Below are 24,464 nucleotides of genomic sequence, written 5' to 3' on the forward strand. Positions count from 1 at the left end.
ACTTTAAGCAAGTCATCCTATTTAAAAGACAAAATTCAGGATTAGAAAATTAAATTTAAGAAAAATAATATAAAATTTAAAATTAAAAAAATGATATACTGTAAGGGGATTTACAGTCAAAGACCCAGACCAGATATGATGAATGAAGAACCGGTGTCAGAATTATAATAAATTGAAGAAAAGTTTTACTGAAGATAGTTTCATCAGCAGAAGTCAGCTTCAAGACTCACACAGGACTTCGTAGTCCCTCCCCGCTTACAGTTACAAAGATCACAGCAATTATACCTTCACCAAGGTCTAAGCTACATCCTTGCTTCAGGTTGAATGATTGCCATTGGCTAAGAAATAGATAAACTAAACATAGTAATTTTCCACACATATACAGATAGACCGAAGCATATCTCCATAATGCGGCTGACACTCGGACCCTGAAGTTAGGCACGTTGTGACCTTCCAGTTCGCAGATTTGGGTTGCTGGGCGCCAACATGTCCAGAACAACAACTCAGTCAATCTCCAATAATGCCAGTTGTTCCTTAACCTGTAACCAAAAAGACTAACACACACACCGACACACAGCTTCTTCAAGGCTGGATTTGGCCAGGCTCTAACTATAAACAGGGGAGTCCTCTCAAAACATCAAGATAATACGTTCTTTCTCTCAATAAAGAGAAGACACTATACTCTAAATGGAAAGTATTTCTTTAACTGAGAAATAGTCCCTTAAACTATAGACTTCAATGACCCCTGTATGTTTTAACACATGTTGAAGACCTTTCACAAGCACAAACCGAGTCCATATTTCATTGAAGCCGGGCTAAATGAGCGAACACTGTTACTGCATTCAGATATCAAATATAGACATTAGAGAATACATGAAAAGAACATTTCAGAAATCACACTGGTAACTTCTATAACAAAGTAAAATCCCATAAGTCCAAAATATTGATTAATACCTTGATTATAATCACTCATTAGATATACATTGAAGCAGCAATGGATATTCAAGAATCCAACCCCTTCAAAACCGACAATTTGAAATATAAAGACAGAAATCATTAAGTGTAGGTAATATATAAATGCATTTATTATAATCATTTGAACATGGTTTAGCACACATAACTTGCATTTCTGATGAGGCAAACATAATTATGTAGCAGGGAAGCTAGTAACTCTTCTTCTCTGCACATCTGCTGTGCAAGCCAAAACTTTGCAGAATGTTTCGTACATAAAACTGAATCAACAGAAGTCCTTTTCAATATTTCGAAAATCTATTTGCACTTTACCTGCTTATCTTTTTTATTTTCTAATCTGAGAGGGAACTGTAAAAGGCTTTTTATTTGTGAAGGCATGCATGCCGCGTAACAAAGAATGTGATTTTGCTTTTAAATACAAACTAATCGTAATTAAATATGAGTTTGTGAAATGATCTCATCCGGGTGTCTCTCAACATCCAAATACAGAAAAACATATTGACACATTCTAATGACACAGACACGCAAAATGATGATTTGTATACAATAGAGGATTGACAGACGAGCACTGAAAATTGAATATTCAAGGATTAGGAAATATTACTCACTAGGCACAGAACAATACTATTGCTATTAGAAACAGGTATTATCCAACTCTCTACACTATGTCTGTGTACCATTAGAAGAAAGATTCTTGATGGTGAACATTTCCTTATTCTAAACCTCTCCAATGACTCTAAAGGAAATAGAACAGATAACACTTTGTCTAAGCGACTGCTGATTGGTTGGAGTCAAGCAATATTGAATATTGGATTGTTGACTGTCGAGCAGCTAATAGTTTCATTGATCCCTTGCTCCGAAAGCATCCACGACCAAGTGCTGACCTAGTTTTCCCTGGGTATACCATATGGCAAAGAAGCAAAACTGATTTTGGAGCAGCAATTCTTCACAGAATGACCAAAAGATCATCTTTAAAGCTGTGTGCAATGTTACGGCAGACAGATTGTTCTAGAAAAAGAGCAATCGTACCTTACAGTACAGTATGTGTTAGAGCTAAATGCTACTGACTATTCTGAGGGCCACCTTCCTGTCTCAAAACCTGTATATAACATTTTTACAACTCACATGGCTCAAGTAGAGTCAACTTGCCAATGGCAACATTCTAAAACAAAAACAAGAGGTCCTAAAATTAACCCGCAGCAGATTATTCAATTATTTTGGGAGTATTTTCTGTATTACAACACATGTGCAACATAAATTCCTCAGTCACAGCACCTTGTGTTTTGATTTCAAATTCATCATGCAGTTTCCAGTCACAACACTCCCTTTTCCAGAATTGCATGTCATATTTAAGGATATAAAAATAAAATTAACGAACGTCCAAAAAAGTTCCAATAAAACAACATCAAAAAAGTGCATACATGTATTTACAGTCTTGCTTAAAGCATAACACATATACTTTTCTTTGTGTATATACTCAGATTATTAGTAGTCTTCATTATATAAGGAGACATAACACATAGCAGGACTCAAAAATATTCCATCGAGTCAGTTGTGGAGATGTTTGCATTGCGGTATTGATTAGCCTGGCTGTTAGGGGGGAGAAGCAGGGAAGAGGAAGTGTACATACAAGTGCAAAGAAGAATCATAGATTAATCCATCCAGAAGAGCACATTGAAGATGGCATAAAGTGTTCATCCAGCATCTAATATGATCGTGTCACTTGCAACTATCTGCAAATGTCCTGATATCCTCAGCAGTGCAGATTAAGCAAAAGAAGCATAAAGAAACAGGCCAGGTTTAAACAGTAATGGATGTTCGTATAAGACGTTCAATATCAGACATTAGGATTGCAAATGTTTTTTCTGACATTTGATATGTGTCGTTCCTGGCTGAATGCAGTCAATTCAGCGGAGTGGAGCTTTTTTTTTCAATCTTTTTGGTCACTGTAGGGAGTTTTTTATTGTACAAGTTCAAGGTTTGATCCCTCCTGATGAAAACGAGAGAGCAAAAGCCCACAAACTATAGTTCGTTTCTCTCTCAGGATACCAAAGAGGCAGTTGTCAGAGAATTCAAGGTAACGAGACAGATGGATGCTGACAAAATGCCGAAATGTTTCTCAAACAAGATTTCAGATCCCCTTCAGAAAAAAATGATAGGCAGTTCACATCAAGGGCACTTGCTTCAACATTCCTCAGAAGGTTGGATTTAGGTTGGCGTGGCTTTGCCCATAATTGCCTTGGGAGATCATGAAAGTCTTTATGTTCAGCAGGCTGCAGAAGATATTTTCTCTTCAATCTCAGTGTATCGTGGGAAGACAAAAATGGAATTGAAGATACGCTGGTTGGACGATCCTTATAGTCTAGGATATCCCGAAGACCTCACTCAGAGTTCTTGGTTCTGGTGCCTGCATGTCCTAAAGTGCCCGAAGCATGCAACGCACTCTCTTCCGAAACACATATTGATGATGATCTTCAGCTTGGTCTGAATTTAAATGCATTAACAGTGAGATAATATGATGATCCTTCAATCTGGTATAAAGAGACTTGTTCACATGTTGGCTGTTGGCCAATCCACATGCTATTGGGAGCTGTCATGAGATTGTCAATGTAAATACATCCAATCCTGTCAACAGACTCATGCTTCAATGCTCAGTAACAGGTAAATTTACACAGTTAGACTACATGGAATACATTCAAAAAAATAAAATTAAAGTAAAAAAACTCCATATTAATTTACTATTCTATATGTAGAGAATTAAAATTACTTTTCAAGTAACAAACTGAGGATAAATGTTGCACTGCCTAAAAATGGCCCTGGAATCAATGCGCATTGGTTTCTGCGTCCATTGCAAAAAGATTTTTATGTGCATTTATGAGTTTATGTGTATGTTAAATAAAATTTAAGTCTGAAGAAGAGCTCCGGCCCTAACGCTCTGACTTGACTTTATACCGCAGAACAAGGTACGTGGCAAGTCTCAGAATTAAGAAAAAGAGCCCCAGCACAATGAAGTCCACGTAGAGCTTAGCATCCTCCACATCCAGCAGCTGCAGCACCTCTTCTGGTTTCTGGAACTTACACACCACGCCGGGACACTCCAGCTCTGAGCGGTTCATGCCATAGATGGAGAGGATCACACCCTCAAAACCATACCTGCAGAGGAAGAGATCAGTGTGTGGGTGTGATATTTTTGTGATTAGGGCATGAATGTCTGTTTATGATTGTTATTGTTATGGTTCTTGACTGACCTGACGTACGACACATAGGAGCTCCATTGAAGGTATTTGGGGATGGTGTCAAAGTTGACAAAGAAGCCCGAGAACAGAAGAACTGGGATGGCAGAGACTGGACCTACAAATGTGGCAACCTGAAGATGCGAAAGAGGATTTTAAGGGAATTTAACTGAATGCATTTTTAGGGCTGTCAGAGTTAACTAGTCAAGTTAAAATATTAAAGGAGAACTCCGGTCAATTTTAACATTGAGCTCATTTTTTTGTACATTTGGAGTGCTGTCAATACAGAGAACAACGACAAAAATCGGTGTTGCCTACACCGTGTTATCCTCTTTTTAAAATTTGCACCCTGTTGACTTCAATGGGGCAAGTTTAAAACCTGCTTTTAGCCTCTTAACATCCTTGATGTGTCATTACAAGTGCACAGCCAATGTGAGTGATTGCTTCAGAGTGATCACGGGTGAATCTGACTGCAGTAGATGTGAAAGATATGAATAAAAATGATGTTTATTCAGCCAGCGCACATACCTGTATTTACATCCTGTTTTTGGTCGAAGTCCATAGTAATCGATCGTCGAGTTCACGCGCATTGGTTTAGTACCTATGATCACGCGCGTGAACTCGACAATCGATTTCTATGGACTTCGACCAAAAACAGGATGTAAATACAGGTATGTGCGCTGGCTGAATAAACATCATTTTTATTCATACCTTTCACATCTATTGCAGTCAGATTGACCCGCGTTCACTCCGAAGGAATCACTCACATGACCTGTGCACTTGTAATGACACATCAAGGATGTTAAGAGGCTAAAAGCAGGTTTTAAACTTGCCCCATTGAAGTCAACAGAGTGCAAATTTTAAAAAGAGGATAACACGGTGTAGGCAACACCGATTTTTGTCGTTGTTCTCTGTATTGACAGCACTCCAAATGTACAAAAAAATGAGCTCAATGTTAAAATTTACCGGAGTTCTCCTTTAATAAAATGTTACTTGGTCTCCTCCCTGGTCGGTTCTCGTTAATGTTTACGTTAAGTTTGGTATAGTTATCTTTCTGTTAATACGTTTTTTTTTTTTTCATTTTAATCTTCATCTTCGAGTCCTGCGTACACCACGCTCAGCCATAGCGTGCCAGCAATATTGTTTAACAGATTTACTGAATTATTAGAGTATTATTGAGTGGTCGTAAAGACTGTTTGGAATTATGAGAATAATCTTTAATCAGACAAATTACTTAATTTATGTTTGAAAACTCCTCTGTTAAAGTAGCCTACATGTTGTATATTTTGTATAAATGACAGGAAACTACACATATTTTTGTTGATATGTGCATGATATCTGCATGATATCATAACTGCCAGGCAATGACTCTGACGTCAAATGTAAATGTATTTATGTATTAAATGTATTAAAATCATCATAGCAAAAATATATGCATTACATTTTAGATACACTGACGTACAGTTCAAAAGTCTGGGGTTAGTACATCTTTTAATGTTTTTGAAAAAAGAGCCTTATTCTCACAAAGGCTGCATTCATTTGATTGAAATAAAAAAAAAAAACGGAGATGTTGTGAAATATTATTACAATTTAAAATAACTGTCTTCTATTTCCTGATGTCAAAGCTGAATTTCCAGCAGCCATTACTCCAGTCTTCAGTGTCACATGATCCTTCAGAAATCTGTCTAATATGCTGAATGGATGCTCAATAAACATTTCTTATTATTATCAAATTTGAAAACAGTTGTGATGGCAAATATTTTTGTGGAAACCGTGACATATTTGTCTTAGACAGCCGGGTGTCTCAAATTCATGAACATACAGACCACAGCTCTTACAACAATAGTAACTTCATTAACATTCAAGGTGGTAAATTTATTAATATTCATTGTGACTCAGACAAACCCAAGGTGCTTTATATACTTGTCACTGCTACGCTGAAATAAACTTCTTCAGAATCTACATCATACACAATTTTAAAGTCTTCACTGTCACTTGTAGTGAGTTTAATGCATCCTTACAGAATATAAGTATTCATTTCCTTTAAAAAAAAAAAACTTTACTGACCCCGTACTTTTGAACGGTAGTGCATGTTACCACCACTAGTTTGAAGTCCTCATACCTGTAGTGAGGTGGATGCCGCTCCAATGAGAAGCCCCAGAGACTGAGCCACTAAGGCAGTGGAGGTGGACAGCGCCATAAAGAGCAGATACCTTGCTGCCTCTGGAGGCTGCTTTGTCATCCAGTACACTATACTGCAGTACATTATCGGACAAATGACCTGGAAGAGTGAGAAGAAGCACTCATACATTTTACCTGGCTGAGACATATGAACAATTTGAAAAGTGTGACAGACCCAGTAGGGCATTGATTGATATCCCCCCAACATTTAAAAATGTCTGTCCCCTCACATGCCAACTTCTCAAGCCCTTCCAATTAGTTATAATAGTGGCTACATGCTTTGATTCAACATTATCACATGAGAAAGATGTAGAAACAGACGTACCTGGAATGGAATGTCAGCCATGGTCTTAGCCAGGTAATACGCCTTTAGACTGTACCAGTAATTAAGATGCTCCCTCATGAACACTGACATCTCCATTGGAACTGCAAGGAAAATACATCATTGCATCAGCGTCTAATTCGATCCACTGATTCTGTAAGAACCGTAACTCTCAATCAAGCCAATAAGAACGCATCTAATTCATTACAAACCAAAAAGGATTTAGTAATCAGACAGATCAAATCTGTTTTCCATGCTCATAAAGAATTATGCACACACAACCAAACACACAGATTGCCTTACATGTAAGGACGGTGGGCATGAGTGCAGCAAACATGAGAAACAGCATGGAGAAGAACAAGAAGCCAGTGTTGTTGAACACTTTGCTGGCATCATTCCCAATGTTCAGGTACAGCAGACCAATCAGCACGCCGATACACAGGTGTGACATCACCCTCAGGTGGGTTAATACCTGAACACACACACACAGACGTCGCTTTTGTTGTTGGATTTCTTTAACATTTGATATATTAGGCACAGACAATAACAAGAGAGGATAATTCTTACCGTGTCCCTGCATATTGTGATGAAGGTTCTCTTGAAGAGGATGCAGAACTGTGTGAAGGTACTGGTGGCAAAAGTGTGTTTCTCAATGTAGCCTGGTTCCTGGTCGAATGCACAATAGCACAAGAGGTGAGCGGGTCAGAGACTGATAAAGAGACTGACAGATTTTGTGTGTGAGAGTGTGTGTTCATCGCTCACATTATAACACTGGGAGGGGCAGGATGTGGTGGGGTCATTCTTGTCAATGGAGTTCTTCTTGCTCTCATCTGAACACAGGCCTCCCTGAACAGCCTCGAAGAGCACAGGGTTCAGATCACCGTACTCTCCTGAGGCGACCTCGATTACTGCCAGCAGAAAGACAGCACAATTCATACACATGCTGAGTGATCGACTGACAGGACAGACAAGAGGAGCCGAAAACAAATATCAACTCTTTGAATACACTGGCATGATGCCTTCAGCAACTCAATCACACTGGATACAATATAGAACTAATATTACAAAAAAGAAATAAATAAAACTATCAATAACAAATAAAAGTAAATCAGGAGATACACTCAAAAGCTCTTATGCTCACCATTGCTGCATTTATTTGATCAAATATACAGTAAAAACAGTAGTATTGAAAGAACTGTTTTCTATTTTAATATATTTTAAAATGTAATTTATTCCTATATGACAAAGCTGTTTTCAACAGCCATTACTCCAGTCTTCAGTGTCATGTGATCATTCAGAAATCATTCTAATATGATGATTTGCTGCACAAGAAACATTTCTTATTATTATCAATGTTCAATTGATAAAAAAAAAATAAAAAAAAAAATAATAATAATAATAAACAGGATTTCCTGACCAAACATATTGGCTTAAATATTATTAATTTCTTTAGGTGTGACATTTTTAAAGGGACAGTTCTCCCAAAAATGAAAATGTTGTCATCAATGTTGTTCCAAATCTGTATGAGTTTCTTTCTTCTTTTGAACTCAAAAGAAGATATTTTAAAGGATGTTGGTAATCAAACAGCTGACGGTAGCCATTGACTTCCATAGTATTATTTTATTTTTATTTTTTTCATACTATGGAAGTCAATGGCTACCAACAAATGTTTGATTACCAACATCCTTTAACATATCTTCTTTTGTGTTCAACAGAAGAAAGAAACTCATACAGTTTTGGAACATCTTGAGATTCACACACACTTCACACACACACACACACACACACACACACACACACACACACACACAGTACACCTACTAAAGTCTGCAGGATTGTGGTATGTGGGGCAGTGGAGTCCAAGGTTTTTCAGGTAGGGGATAAGGTACGGTACCGTCCCCTTATATATACACTGACCTTGACTCAGGATATAAAGCTACACAGAAGAACAGACAGAGTATTAAATAAGAACATGAACACATTAACATCCTCACACACTTCCAGTCATTCAACTCAGAAACACATTTTTCACAATACGATATAATTTTAGAATATAGCAATGACCTTGTCAAACATTTCAAATAGTTTTGCACTGGGCTGGTGGATCGTACAGATAATGGTTCTTCCTCCCAAAGCTAGAGATTTCATCAAGGACACCACCTGGAAACAGGACGCGCTGTCTAGACCACTAACATACAGAGACAAACACATGTAAGTTTGGAAATATTAAACAGAAAGGTTTCGTAAAGGAGCAATATTAATGCATACATTGTATTTTAAAAGGATTATGGTTAAGAATAAGGCTGTGTGTAATACTACAGCTCTGGGTACCTGGTGGGTTCATCAAAAAACATGACAGGAGGGTTGTTGACCAGCTCCAGAGCAATAGCCAATCGCTTACACTGGCCACCCGACAGGGAGATGGTGCGAGTTTGGGCGCACTCCTGCAGTCCTAATGCTGTGAGGATCTCATTCACCTGTCACACATTATATCATTATTTAGCTAACAAAAACACATAAACACAATGTCACCATTCAGCTTCATAGTTTTGATCATTTTTCTAACATATCATACTATCTATAGTGGTGCGGCAAAAGCTTACCAGTTCTTTTTTCACGTCCATATTTTCATTAAGTTTAAGGTTCGCAGAAACCTAAACAAAACAAAGAAAGATTACATTAAAACAAGGCTAATCTATAATCAATTATCAAAAAAACTATATAAGTATATAATTGAAGGTGTTTATGTACAAATAATTGTGCATAAAATAATTTTCTGAGTTGAAATTATTTCATTATTTGAGGAAAAGAGATTGGTTGCCAGGGGCAATTGTTTTATATATACAGCTTCATGAAAATAATGCATATATTTGCCCACAGAATGCAGTGATTGGCCAATCAGAATTAAGTATTCTATCTAGAGCGCTTCTCATGCTCACAGACGCAGACACACACAAAGGATCTCACCATCATTGCCTCTCGTGTTGTTAGGTTTGGCAGTAGCATGTCTTCTTGCATGATGTAACATGACATTTTTCGAAAGGTGCGGAGGTCACGGGGTCGCCCGTTTACCAGGATTTGACCTTTCATGCCTGTCTCTCTGCAGGAAGATATGGGACAGAAATCTTAATGAGACTAGAAAAAGAAAGGCTGGGAAGTGATAAACAGAAAATTAATTATGGAATTTTCCTTCTCTGTGCATAAATGCATGCCCACCTGTAGCCGGCAAGAATGTTCATGAGAGTAGACTTGCCGGCCCCGGAGGGTCCCATGATTCCGATAAGCTCCCGACTGCAGAACTTTCCGGACAGACACTTCAGAAGGGCCTTAAATCCTGCACACAACATTTTGGGTACATTGTGTTTATTCTGCTTTATGAGAGTTACAGCTTGCCAAATTAAATGCATGACAGAGTTAGCTGGCATCAAACAAAAATAGGCTTGATTAAACATTGAATTATATTAATATACTGTATACAAAATCATAACCTGTGAACTCCAATGAAGTACTTTGTATTAAAAGTACTTTGATTGTGCAGTCTAGAAAAATATTAACCCTCAAGTAATGTCCAATACAATTATTTAAACTACAAATGACAGAATAACAGTCAAGATTTGAACCATCATCCAATTGTGCTGAAAAAGCAATGAAGTCATACCAGTAACTCTTATCTCTGCCTCAAGAGGGAGACAGAAACTTGTGTTGCTACTGCCACTCATTGTTAGCTTCTTGTTTATGTCAGTGATCTTAAATCTTTTTGAAATAGCAAAAATGACATAGCATGCAAGTGTTGACTTGTAAGCCTAGCAACTTTAAGAAACATGCATTTTACATTTAAAGGTTTAGGGTCAGGAAGATAAAAAAAGGAGAGAAAGAAAGAAAGAAATTAATACTTTTATTCACCAAGGATGCATTACATTGATTAACAGTAAATACTTTTCGTTGCTACAAAAAAAAACTTTATTTTGAACTTTCTATTCATCAAAGAATCCTGAAAAAGAATTTATCACTGTTTCCACAAAATATATCAGAAATCTACAAAAATAGCACAACTGTTTTAAACACTGATAATAATAAATGTAATGTAATGAAAATTCCGCTTTGCAATATTTTTTTTGTTTGAAATATTACAAATATATATATATATGTAATTTTTTTGTGCAAAAAACTTTATTACATTATAAGTGAACCTTGAGGAACATATTAAAATAAAAATCCATGTCATGACCCCTTTAATGCAAAAGAAAGAGTTTGAAATGAAACAGAATCCGTTATCTAGACCCCCTCAGGACCACAGACGCCTCACTGAATATCCCTGGTTTTATGTTATACGTTTTGTCTTCCCCCTTTATCTGTGTGTCTCTCTATATTTCAGTCAGATCCTTGAGTCATTAGTGAAGTGCTCTGATTGCTCTCTTTCATTCCCTGCATGTCTCTCTCCTTCTCCGCATATGCATCATGGAAAAATTGATGTATGATAAGTGACAGAATGGAGAAAGAGAAAGAGAGAGCGACATGGGCAACACCCTTACATCGACCTATAATTTCCGGTATGCTTCTCTGCATACCAATGATCTGTTGCGCGCTTGAGTATTAAATGCTAACAACTCATCCACAAATGATATGCCCTGCATCCTGTTGTAACTAATCATTTATCTTTAGATTTTGCAACATGCTGACGATGTGTAACCTGAGCATTAATCTGCTCATGCATTTTTCTCCATCTCCAGCACGAGTTAAAAACAAACAGCACTGTGTCTGTGAGATCACTTACATGGGTCTGTGCTATAGAATGGGCTGAACTGGGATCAGCCTGAGACCGCTCTTGGAAAGTTTAAACACATTTAATCAATATATGCAGTTTGCGGTTGTGTGCCGATAAGGAAGAAAGCATCCATCAATCTGCTAGCGATATGGTCTTGTGTTAGAAACGTACAGACCTACAGAGTGTTAGGAGGGTTCCTGAAAGTCAGTAACTATATTCACAATCTAAATCTTTTTGCCTTAAAAAGTTTTATATTATATTTACATGGAGCAGGTTGCTTTGGAGCCCCACACATGACATACAGGAAAAAATATATATATTGTGGCCATGTTTCAACATCTTTGCTATGTTGTACTATTTCGTTCACTTGTTTTAATAGTTAAATAGTAGTTAAATCAATTTAATGAAAATAATGGAACGAATTAGTACAACATGGCCATGATTTACCTAAAATGAGGAAACAAATTATAATATGATTAATAATTTGCTCATATAGGCAAACACGATTTTGTGGAATGGCTATGAGACCTAAAAATTGAAATACTGAATGAACTATGCAATGACAGAATACTTACAGTTCTCTAATATAATTGAGGTCTGCTAGAATACATTTACATGATTTCAAGTTCAAAAACAACTTTTTAATGTTTCTCTTACATTGCTGCAGCACCATTTTTTCACCTTCTGCCTGAAGCGCTCTGTTTTAGTTCCTGTCTCTTTAAAGCCCGACTTTTTCAAAAAGTCCAGTCTGTGCTCTAATTGGTCATCTGGACCCGACTGTTAAATGCTTATAGCATGTGTCAGATATGTAATACCCTTTAAAGGAGAACTCCGGTCAATTTTAACATTGAGCTCATTTTTTTGTAAATTTGGAGTGCTGTCAGTACAGAGAACAACGACAAAAATCGGTGTTGCCTACACCGTGTTATCCTCTTTTTAAAATTTGCACCCTGTTGACTTAAATGGGGCAAGTTTTAAACCAGCTTTTAGCCTCTTAACATCCTTGATGTGTCATTACAAGTGCACAGCCAATGTGAGTGATTCCTTCAGAGTGAACACGCGGTGAATCTGACTACAGTAGATGTGAAAGTCGTTGTTCTCTGTACTGACAGCACTCCAAATTTACAAAAAAATTAGGTCAATGTTAAAATTGACCGGAGTTCCTCTTTAACATAATCAAGTTTCAGCTCTGGAGGCTTTGTAAGAAGCTAAAAACTGTATTATAGCTATGGTAACAATGGTGTCAGTAAAGTCCATTCCAGCTCTCCAGTGAAAAAAACAGTATTTCCTTTACATAGCAGATTCACTCACCCAACTGTTCTTTGAGGGCAGACCAAAGCAGCCAGTAGGCATTATGCAAATCTGTAGTCACAGAATGTGTAGTCACAGAAATAATGGCAGGACTACAAACGAGGCATTTTTGTTTTTAAAAAGCATAAGGTGCCTTTTAAGATTAACACCCTCAAGCAAGAGCACAGAATCTAATATTCTGCATTAGAACAAGCTTGCAAACAGTTTGAAGGTGGAAAAAGGATATTTCAAATTGAATGAAATATCTGGTGCATTACAAGAATGTATTTGGGTTAATTAGCTGCTATTTAAGCACAGAGACAAACCCCTCACTGTAAGAAATATGACTGTGAAATTCATAGTAATTAACTAGCAGCAAGTGACAAGTAACTTACTGTAAAATAAAAGCAGTTATTAACTGGCAGCTAAGTAACTTACTGTAAAATCTTCACAGTAATTAACTGGCAACAATTGTCAAGTAACTTACTGTAGAAGAAATAACCGTATTTTACTGTTTTCATTTACAGTAGCAACAGTGTTACTGTAAAGTAAAACACACTAATTTGCAAGTACTGCTTTTTTAACGGTAATAGTGTTTAAACATGGAAGAATCATTACTGTTTCTCATTTTGCTGCTGTATAGACATTGTTAATCATATGTAATGGGCACATACTAGTGGTTACATTTGTGACTACTTATGTTTATTCAAACTAATAACTGTCTAATATCATAGTACCACAATCCAAAGTGTAATCTGTCAGATGAATTTGAAAATTCAGTTCAGTCAAATTCTCTGCCCCTCTCTATTTGTGACATTATAGGCAAGATCATCTTGGATCATCTTGGATGGTTGATATGATTGTAAAGCAATTTGGGTGTACAGTATGAAAACGCTATATAAATGCCTCATTCGTTCATTTATTCATTCAAGACTCAGAGGTATATTTCATATAAGCTAAGTATAAATATCAGAGCACTGGCTAACTGTAGCCTCAGCTTGTTCCTCTCGCCAGAGCTGCTGGTAGCATTAGCAAGACTGATAAACAGCAGGGCAAGCTATGTACTGACTTGAGTTGGTTTGAGTGGGCAGGAGGGCATAAATACTGATTGATGAATCAGTTTTCTTGGCCAGTATTAATTTTGATCAATGATTTGCATAAGTATTCATCAATTTGCCTCATGCAATGCAGTATTGAAGCTTTACAGCAATACTGAAGCTAATCACTGGAAATGTTAAGTCTTTCCTTGATAACACTTTAAATCATGGTGCTATGATCATTAGACAGTAATTCATAAACATAAATAATCATAAACATAAACACCACTATGTTCCCAAGACATAATGTATTAGTCAAAAGTTGAACACACTATCTCATTCAAGAATGTGAGGGTTGGTTCAAACTTTTGGCTTGTACTGTCCACGTTCAACAATAGATTTAACAAAAAACTGTTAAATAACACGGTTAAATAACACGAAATTGTTAAAAAACTGAATTGATAAAATGACAGGAAAACATCATTCAGATATCATACAATATAATTGTAATGTATTCGGTTTTGGTTTGCTTCATTTGCCCTGTCATTATTTGTTGATTTTGGCTGCAGCTGAAATCGCATACTTCCCTATAGGCGAAAAACAGTGACAAAAGAAGTATGTCTGAATTCACAGTACTCATAAAAGAGTAGGCAAAAAGTACCCGGATGACCTACTTCTTCCGGCGAGATTCTGAAGAGGATTTGTGAATGGCAGTGAAGTGACATAACTGACACTGGTAGGTAAGGGCAACATGGCGAATGTAGTATTTCTGGATTACATTCATACTACACACACTCATACTTTATAGAGCTTCAAATGTACTGTAGAACACACAAGAATCAATTATGTAATTGATTATATAATCAGTAATATATATTTTAAAGGATGTTGATAATCAAAAAGTTGACGGTAGCCATTGACTTCCATAGAATGGGAAAAAAATACTATGGAAGTCAATGGCTACCATTAACTGTTTGATTACAGTACTCCCTTCATTACTGCAATTTTTGAGTGAATACACAGTATTCTACTGTGAACTTGTATACAGTAATTTCCTGTGCACAAACACTGTAAATTACTGTAGATTTCACATGTGTTTTTTACAGTGCTGGAGATGTAGTATATTCGCAGAGCAGATTTGTGACTATTCTGCATTACTCATAACTCTAACTAATTTGCACTGGTATTGTATAACATATATGGCAGCCATGCTAGTTCCCACAGGTTCAGATCAAAGCAACCATCCAAAATTGAGAATGTTTATGACTCGACATGTTCTAAAAGCAGCGAGAGAGGAGGAACAGAGCAAGGGATAAGAAATTGCAGGAAGATAAGAGAAGATAAAACATGACAGGTGATCAGGAGTCCAGAGGAAAAGACAAAGTGGAGAGAGAGGGGCCAGAGGTAATACAGAAAAGCAAACACAACAGAGACCGATCAATAAAGATGAGAGGCTAGGAGACGGAAGAGGCAGAATGACATCTAGGAGGAGGGTTAAATGGCAGGAAAGCCACATAGCTTCTATTCATCAATCAGAAATAAAACCATCAGCCTGCACATAACTATTAATCTATTCGCTCTGCCTTTACTCACATACATTATCATTCAAGGCTCAGGGCAGTACTTATAGAGGAACAATTCTGTATGACCTTCACAAAATTGAATACTGAAGCTAATCAATTCTGTATGGACTGCACAGCAATGACAAGGTGAGAAAAACAACAAGGTAAACCTGGATGAACATGTATCTAGCATGCAAGCAAATACATTTGCCTTTGCAGTATTTTTAAAATTTACCAGTTTGAAAATGCATAATGCATAAACATTTCTGAATTTTAATGCATATAAATGCCCATGCCGGCTGTTGCTGTTTTATACTGTCCTGTTTGGGTTAATTTGCTCAAAGGTGACAGTAAGGACTTTTACAATGTTATAAAAAAAATCTATTTTTAAATAAATGCTGTTTTGATCTTTCTGTTCATCAAAGAATCCTGAATAAAAAATGATCAGTAAAAATATTAAGCTACACAACTGTTTTCAACATTGATAAGTAACAATAATAAATGTTTCTTATGTACCAAATAAGCATATTATTATGATTTCTGAAGGATGATGTGACACTAAAGACTGAATAGTTGCTGAATTATTATTTTTTTTTCTTTGCCATTACAAGAATAGATTATATTTTATACGTAGCATGGTGGTGGAAAAAATATTGAATGGGAGAAAACATTTAATTTTTCCTCCCATCTCATATTTTTTCCATCAAAGTTATTTTAAATTGTAATAATATTTCACAAAAACAAATTTAATTTTTAAAGCCACATATACTGTAAATACAGTTGTTGAACAATTATATCTCATTTCCAAGTGGTGGATAAGGTTATCAAATTTGCTAAGACCTAAATATTTTTCAGCATGAAATGATACATCTAAAACTGCTGATACAGAAATTGTACATGAAAGAGCTTGTTTCTCAACAGATGGAACAACAGAGGGATTGTATAATGAGGTATGAGGTAATAATGAAAGAATGGCATACTAATGTATGGGGTGCTAATTCAGAAAAAAACATAATGTGGCACACCATTCAAACATAAGAAACATGGAGTCTCAGGAGCGACCGGCTATCAATGTTATAGAGATCGCCACTCTATGATTCACCATCTTCCATTTAGTAAGGGCACAGGAGACCTTATGATACATCTGTCGTGTACATGTGCTTGGTTTGTGCCGTGTGTGTGTGTGTGTGTGTGTGTGTGTGTGTGTATGCGGGTATGTGTGGGTGGAGCTCAGCATGCTGGTCTGGAGGACATGAAGCTATAGGAGCTGCTGTGTGTGCAAAAGCCATCATTCACCAGCATTAACGCAGCACTGCAACCACTCCATGAGGATTACTGGCTAAAATACATGGAGCATAGAAAGAGGGAGAAAGACAGAAGGCAATGAGAGTTATGAGATATGTATGAAGCTCCATAAGCAGGTGCACAGAGCAAGTGTACACAGAGTGTAAATAGCAACAAAAAGTATTTTCTTTGCACTAAGTTCAAATAGCGATAGATGCTATTTTACACTAAGTGAACAAGTATTTTCTTTGCACAAGCTATTAGTGGCAGCAGATACTATTTGCACCTTAGTGCAATGTAGTATATTATAAAACAGTATTCAGTAATAACAACATATTTAATGTATATGACTATATTTATTATAAATCAATAAATGGGTGCTGCTTTTTTGGGACATTACTTATACTTGACATTACCTCCCCTACACCTACTCCAAATCCTGCCCCTTAAACACTATATTCCCAATATTAAATACCTGTTAGGCACTTTATTACTACTTTTTGAATTTTGTCTTAATTTTTATTTTAAATAAAGGCCTCTACGAGCTGATATGCGATGGCAAAAGGGAGAAGAATGAGTTCAGCCAAAGCTTATGCAACCCGCCTCACACTCCATGCTACTCATTCTGTCATCAGTGTGATATCATTTGTCATTTTGTCTGGCTCAATCAGACAATGGTGGGTGGAGTTAGTATTTATATATATTTATTATATACATATTAAGTATTGTATAATAAAAATACATAAAATGTACGTATTTTCATTAAATATTTATACAAAAAATGGTCTATATAGAGTATATTAAACAAAATCTACTTTTTATATACTACTTAATGTACTCAACATGTTTCGAGGAAGTTTCGTAAAGATGAAATGAGAGATAGTACAGTGAGAATATACCATGATATAAAGATCATAATTCCATGAACCCTTTTCCAGCCCAGTGAATAACATACACCCAAAGCTCAAACTAACCATTTTTATTTGTTTAAGAGCATTTAAAAGCACAAAACATTTCTCCTTTTATCTAAGCTCTCCATATACCTTCTTAAGACTGCCAGTTTTATCTCTTATCTTATCTCAAGAGCTACACAGAATGTCAGATAAACCTATCCAGTCTGATATGTCCATCAAAAAACAGCCTATGCTGCAGAGCAAAAAAAAAAAAAAACACCAAGTACAATCAATCATTGCAACCAGATTAAAAAAAATGGGCGGTGTAGAAGAAGATTGTCCTTATCAATAAAGTGTGTGTGAGCGTTCACGTGTGTGGGCTGAGCTCATCCCGGGCAGGTTTAGCTAGGCTAGGCAGCAGACAGCTGAGCAGTGTGCCGTCTAGGGAAGTGAATTATTTACTATATCTAAAGTCTGCTGAGAACAGCACTCCACAGCCCAGGACACAGGGTGGAGTGTGTGAGGGGCTAATAGTATTGCATCCATGTATATGTGTGTTTGTGTGTCGTGAGTTTGGAGTGATAAGGGATTATGTAAAGCTATTCTGTCAATATCACAAAACAAACCCCAACTGGGTCATCATGACACCGATGCACCAACTCACCAAGTAAGCTAAATAAGACAACATGAAAAATTTATTTGAGTTTAAATAATTGTATGATCTTGCCAGTACATTAAATAAAAGCTTCCACTTAAAAAAAAAAAAAAAAACAGTGCAACAATATTACAGTAAAATCCTTTTCATTTTTTCTACAGTTGATTACTGAGACACAAGATGGCACAAGTTCAAAAGAGTTTGAATCTGCGGTGTGAAAGTAGGTTTCAGTACTAGGATGAGATGATGTTGGCATGGATGACGGAGATCTGACAACAGCGATCGACCAATCAGATTTGAGTATTCCAGAAACCATGTAATGAATTTAATTTATTAGCAGTATCTTGAGTTCAGACACAATAAATGTTTAGCACATGAAAACCAGACAAATAAGTTGTTCATGTCAGCACAGTTTTATGATTGGTTTGTTGCATAATTACAGTTCCTGTTTCTTGGCTAATATATTATTATATCTGTGTATATGTGTGTAGCTTATCATATCTGGAAAGGTTGGCATTGGTTGGGAGAGATTAACGCAGTAAATCACATGACCACTTTTGTCCTCATGGGCAATAAAAGGAAAATAACTGTCAGCGTCTTGATTTCGGACACAATAAAGAAAAATCTCAAAGGTAAAATGTATAACCAACCAGAAAACCAAACTATAATCACTCATTGAGTTATTTTGAGTTATTTTCGTCCAAGTTTAAGCTTCATCTTACAGTAATCACCACCACATAAGCTTCATCTTGAAGATTCATGCAATACCTCGCCTCCTCCAACAGGGGCCCTCACGGATGGTGTAGGAAAGCTCTGTAAACTCCAAGTCCACTGCTGAACGCCGAGGCAGGTGAGAAAACCTCTGTGCCTCAGTGATGTGGTTCTCCACCTTCTTCAGGTGGGTCAGCATGGCAGCATCTTGAGGGGCTCCTCCCGCACGCTTAGTCTCCTCCATGGGAATGGAAACTGACCCCGGCTCTGAAGACTTCGCAGCCATACCAAGAGCCTGGGAAATGTGGGAGAATGCAATGATGAAAACATTTTTATAATGTATAAATATGGAACATTTGTACTGACACAGAATCATAAAATCATACTACTGATTCTGCAATCAAATCTACCTCAATGCAATCACCTCACACATACACACACTTATGAAGAGGAGAAAATGTCTTTGATGAGTTGTGTGTACATTCACACTCCTATTTGAGTCTATTGATACTACTGTATGTGAGGTTGGGCTGAAGAGAAAAAAAAGAGGAACAGAAAGGTAACAAAATCATTCTGTCTTTTAAAAAGAAACATGTATTAATCATGGTGGTCATCATTCTGAATAAACATTCACTCATTCCAACCACATTATGCTTTAATGAAGTGTTTTCGGTTAGGCCAGCTGAATGGCATTTGGGTGCTAACTATATTATCCTGAGGCCATCTAGAAAGATATATTGAGCATAAATCTGTGACAGAGGAAGCATCTGCTCAGACATGAGGGTTATGCACTTGGAGACAGTTTCAGTTAGCAGAGCAATCACCCTTGAAGCCTGTGGAATTTGATGCCAGCATCTGAAGCTTTGATGGAAACCTTTTTTTCAGTTTTGCGTGGGCAGCTCTCAACGAACAAGCTGACAAGAATTACAACTGACCACTGGGTCGAGCATCTCTCTCTATTTCAAATGAGTACTTCTGTACCTTTCAATAGTAATGAAGAACTTTCCTGAGCATAATCCGTTCTATTTTTATGAATATTTAGATAAACTAACAGAATGTTTAAAGAATTATCCTCTATAAAAATGAAAGCTCTTACAGATTTAGTAGGATTCTCACGTTTTCCTGCTGGATGTGGAAGGCTGAGGTTGTAATTCCAGAAAAAACTGTTATGATGAGTAAGGATCTGATTACAGCCTGACAACAGTATAGTGCTGATTCGTATGAACTTTCTGAATGACATAGAATATGAAAATTATACACACACACATGTTAGGATTTGCTATCTTCGTTCGTCTCTCTATTGACAATGATTCTTATACTGTACAAACCGATATTCTATCTCTACTTTTTCAAATAAGCATAATTTAGTAGGCCTATGTTTATTAATTCATTTCCCTCGTAGGGACTGGGACAATTGGTCCCAACAATGTATTAGTCCACAGCATACAAGAATTGCATTACTCAGAATGCAGTAAACAAGTGCCTTTCTGCAAGAATATCAGACTTTTAAATATAGTCATATCAGCATTCAATTAAAAATCACCACCAGATTCAATGACACTGACATTGTAAAACTGAGCTACAGAGGTACAAACAGTACTGACAGCAATGAAAACGTGGAATCCAATGAGTTATTGTATTTCACGTCAATATAGAAAGCACTTAGGCTGCAGAAGCATCTAAACCAGTTCCGGGTGCTGTGCTTGATAAAACCCTGCCTCTCTAAAGAACCAATGTTTTCAATGTTGCCATCTAGCAAATTATACTGTTAAAGTGCTTGTCAATATGGTATCTTCCATTAAAAAGCGCCCAGTTTATTTTCCATTATGTCTAAAGGCACAAGACAAGAGGCTGGAGAATCGAACAAAACTACATTTCAATACTGATCCAAGACTGCTCTGGAGCTTTACATGTATTGGACCCTCTTGCCACTTGACACAGGTTTTCATTAAATAAAATCATTCCATCACTGCTGAGGCTGGATGAAATACATGCACCAACAGGGGGACAAAAAACCTCAGAGGGATTCAAAATCTGTAAATTCACCAAATCCATCTTCCTCACAGACAGACCTGCACTTGATCCTCTTCATATCGAAGTGAGTCATCTTCAAAAGAGTGGTCCTGAACACTTTATTTAAAATATTTCCAATATAATATATGCAGCCTAATTTGGAATTCTGGTCTTTACTGGTTCAAGATGGTCCCACAGCCTGGCCAAACTGGTGTTAAGCAGGATTTACAAATTAATTCAAAACCAGACAACAGAACAGTCTGACCAGGTTGACCAAGTGGTATATAGTAAGGCATAGGCCTAACGATTATGTCACTTATAGAACTCTATTGACCACAACTTGACTCTCTTTTTCTGGTCAGGAGGCCATGTTTTTGAGCACCTCAGAATGGATCAGAATTTTGTACGTCTCTCTTATCTGACACACCCAATTTAGGTCTTGGAGCTTTTACTAATGAGCTGATGATATCAATGAGTTGTATTAAATAAGGAAAACATCCCAAATGTGCAGTGTTGAGGACTTGATTGAGAACCAGTAGTGAAAACCCAGTCTGTCAGAGATAGGTCACTGTCTCCCTTCACTCACTGATGCTCCACTTCCCAACACAGATATAAGACAGAGCACTCAATAAGCAATTATGAGGGAACAATATTCATTAATAAAGAAATGCCAATCACATTCATTGCACATGCACTCAATCTGGTGGATAGAGTCAGTGTTTAGAATAACATGCATCACATACCCTGTCAATGACATCACACGCATGCAAAACACAGGCTAAGAGATCCTCTCCAAGTGTTCATAGACTCAAAATGATATGATACCTACTTTTTTGACGGGTTGAGTGAATCAAACTTCTCTCTGGCAGTGTGTTTCCTTATAAAAATGTCCAATGCATTCCTCTTAGCTCAAGAGAATAGTACACACAGGCTTCAGCAACAGGAGCGGCCCCGCACTAGTCCAGCTGAGAGAAAAGATGCTCCGTTACACGCCCGATCCCGCTCACCGGTGACGGCGAGGATGCTCTTCTCCTTCAGAAAGCCGCTGTACGTCACATTCATGTCGTTCCTTGAAAATATACCGAGACAATTTCCGTCCAAAATAAACATAACAGTTATGAATAATTAAATATATGCAGCATCCTTGTTAAACCAGGAGTTTCATTTCGGACAGCTGACGGAAGGGCAAACATGACTCGATCATTGCGCATAACAGTCATCCAGAATGCGTATGGAGCTGTGCAGAGAGAAGTAGTGCTCGTTCTGCCCGGTCCTCCGGATGCTGCACCGCAGTATGATATAGCGCGCAGTGGACAGAGGAGCCCTGGCACGCCCGGCGGTCTGTGGCATGGGCGGAACTGCTCTCATCCGAAATAAACCTGTGTTAGCCTACACGCTGGAGGACGATTAAAGTAGCAGTGATGGGCTATATTTGGTTACTTGCATTATGATGCGTTGCTTGTGTTTGCAGGTATTTCGAAAAAATCCCGCATTTTAAATTGTTGTGGGTAAATTTATGGTAAAAATCTGGCAGCTGAGTGGTTGCACTTTGCCATAAAAATACATTGATGATGTTACGTGCATTTTAGTGACATTAGCCTATATTTTTTACCCGTATGAGGATATAATATTACAACAATATTAAAATATGTAACTAATATCGGCCTAATAAACAAAACAAAAAAAACGCTTCAAGTAGCCTAGCCTACATGACTGACAACAAAAATAAGAATAGAAAGCATAGCCTAGCCTATTTCAAAAATAAAACTTATGCTAAGTGTAGTGGTTCGCGCAGGGAATTTTGGGAATGCCCATAAACAAAAATATTAATATTGTTACTGATATAGCCAATGTAACTATATTTTAGACTAGTAACTAATACGCATTACACAGTTTTTTACTCTTACTTTTACTATTTTTTAACCTTTAATAGGCTACTTGCAATGAACTTATATACCGTATATAGTAATGTAACTTTTACCCATTTTTAAAAATCAATTTTATAATTAAGTCTTACATTTATTAAATTGATGATATTTTGCAAAGTGGAAACATTTGGATAAAATATAAAATATTTAAAATATAAATACTTTTATAAATCCTTTTTTTATTATTATTTTTTTTGAGAACACAATTGTTCTCAATACAACATGGTGGCAGACGCTCATGCTTATTGGGCTGTTGTGTGGTAGTTTACATTACAAATCCTCTCTGCGGGAAAGTGAGGGCAGGGCTGCCCTGGTGCCATAGGGTCATGGGACATGTAGATCTCAGTTTTCCCATGATCCAAGAGAAGATTCAAGCAGGTGCAACTGCATCTCCATATGTCCATATATAAATATAGGCTATACATCATACGATTTTTGCCAACATTAGACTATTCGCTTTTCCTGATCACCAGCAACATGTTTCTTTTATAGTGGGGCAGGAGGAAAACGTATGTCAAAACTATTTTTAGAACCACTTGCTTATAATATTGCTTTGGGTGGGGGGAGGCAAAGGAACGGGTGGGGTTGGAGATGATGTAGACGAAAAACTTAAACAAAGGGAAATTACAGCCTGTCCAGCAGCACGGGAGAATTGAGCGCGCGGTCTCTTTAAAGGCGGCACCTGCGCATCGGCTGCTACTGGTGCTGATGCTGCAGTGCTCGGGTTATTCTCGGTGAAACCGTCGGGGTAACTCGCGTTCAAACGACGCCCTACATCATCCATGGCAAGAAGTACACATAGCTGTTGCTGTTTTGATACGCTCAATATCATATTCACTGTTTCTCTACGTCAGGCTAAGCTGATATTGGGGATGGAAAGGGGCATATAGCCTAATGCTTATGCTGCTTATGCAATTTTGCTTTTGCTGAAAGGGAACATTATGTGCATGTAATTAAGAGACAGACGGATAGCACACACATTATAGCATGATTCATAGTTTTTACGGTCCCACTTTATATTAAGTGGCTTTATACTATGTCATTACATGTACTTACATTGAAATTAATAATTTTATACAATGTACTTATTGTGTAACTACATGTTTTTACATTGTACTTACATTTTAAAAATTCCTGCATGTAATTACAGCTGTAATTAATTTATGTAATTACATTTGTAATTACACAGTTGACCCTTCCCTTACACCTTAAACCTACCCAATCCACCTCACCCATATCACACCTCAATAGCAGCAAAAGGGGTTTACAATACAACATGAACACAATAAGTACATTGTACTTATTTTTTTGATGTATGTACATAGTACTTAAGTAATAGTACTTAATATAAAGTGGGACCGTTTTTACTTCTAAAACATTTCTAACAATATTTTACAGTAAACAATAATAAACAATATAAATGAACAGTATTTTAGAGTTTATTGTCCTGTTTAAATCAAATATCCTTCTCACTGTATATGGTAAATTAGATACACTCAATACAATTTTTAAGCCTTTTTTCAAAATTAGATTACATCTCACAAGGTAAATAACACCTGCACATCACTGGTGATAAAGCAACAATGGTCGGTCTATTTTGCTGTGGTTAATAATTAAT

At 37.0% G+C, this 24,464-nt stretch overlaps 1 protein-coding gene across 1 annotated transcript; it reads right to left on the reverse strand.

Annotated features, from left to right (window-relative positions):
- Nucleotides 1-1,062: 1,062 nt before the first annotated feature.
- On the reverse strand, nt 1,063-22,284 carry abcg4a (ATP-binding cassette, sub-family G (WHITE), member 4a). The gene is made up of 15 exons (XM_079870436.1): nt 21,748-22,284; nt 18,963-19,200; nt 9,925-10,042; nt 9,676-9,808; nt 9,312-9,362; nt 9,040-9,185; nt 8,773-8,896; nt 8,530-8,644; nt 7,471-7,616; nt 7,276-7,374; nt 7,012-7,180; nt 6,712-6,812; nt 6,328-6,486; nt 4,221-4,339; nt 1,063-4,125 (listed from the first exon to the last, which is right to left on the reverse strand). Exons 2-15 carry the CDS (start codon nt 19,189-19,191, stop codon nt 3,900-3,902), a joined length of 1,935 nt encoding a protein of 644 aa, XP_079726562.1. The 5' UTR covers nt 19,192-19,200; nt 21,748-22,284; the 3' UTR covers nt 1,063-3,899.
- Between the last annotated feature and the right edge of the window lie 2,180 nt (nt 22,285-24,464).

The sequence above is a fragment of the Squalius cephalus genome (assembly GCF_949319135.1).
Source record: "Squalius cephalus genome assembly, chromosome: 5".
Taxonomy (NCBI): domain Eukaryota; kingdom Metazoa; phylum Chordata; class Actinopteri; order Cypriniformes; family Leuciscidae; genus Squalius; species Squalius cephalus.

Bases quoted from the DNA above. Each gene is read 5' to 3' on its own strand.
- abcg4a (XM_079870436.1), bottom strand. From the start codon at position 19,191: ATGGCTGCGAAGTCTTCAGAGCCGGGGTCAGTTTCCATTCCCATGGAG. The intron at 10,043-18,962 runs GTATTGCATGAA...TGTTGTGTGCAG, and splicing joins CCCCTGTTGGAGGAGGCGAG to GATTTAAGGCCCTTCTGAAG. The intron at 4,126-4,220 runs GTCAGTCAAGAA...CTTCCTCTGCAG, and splicing joins TCCTATGTGTCGTACGTCAG to GTATGGTTTTGAGGGTGTGA.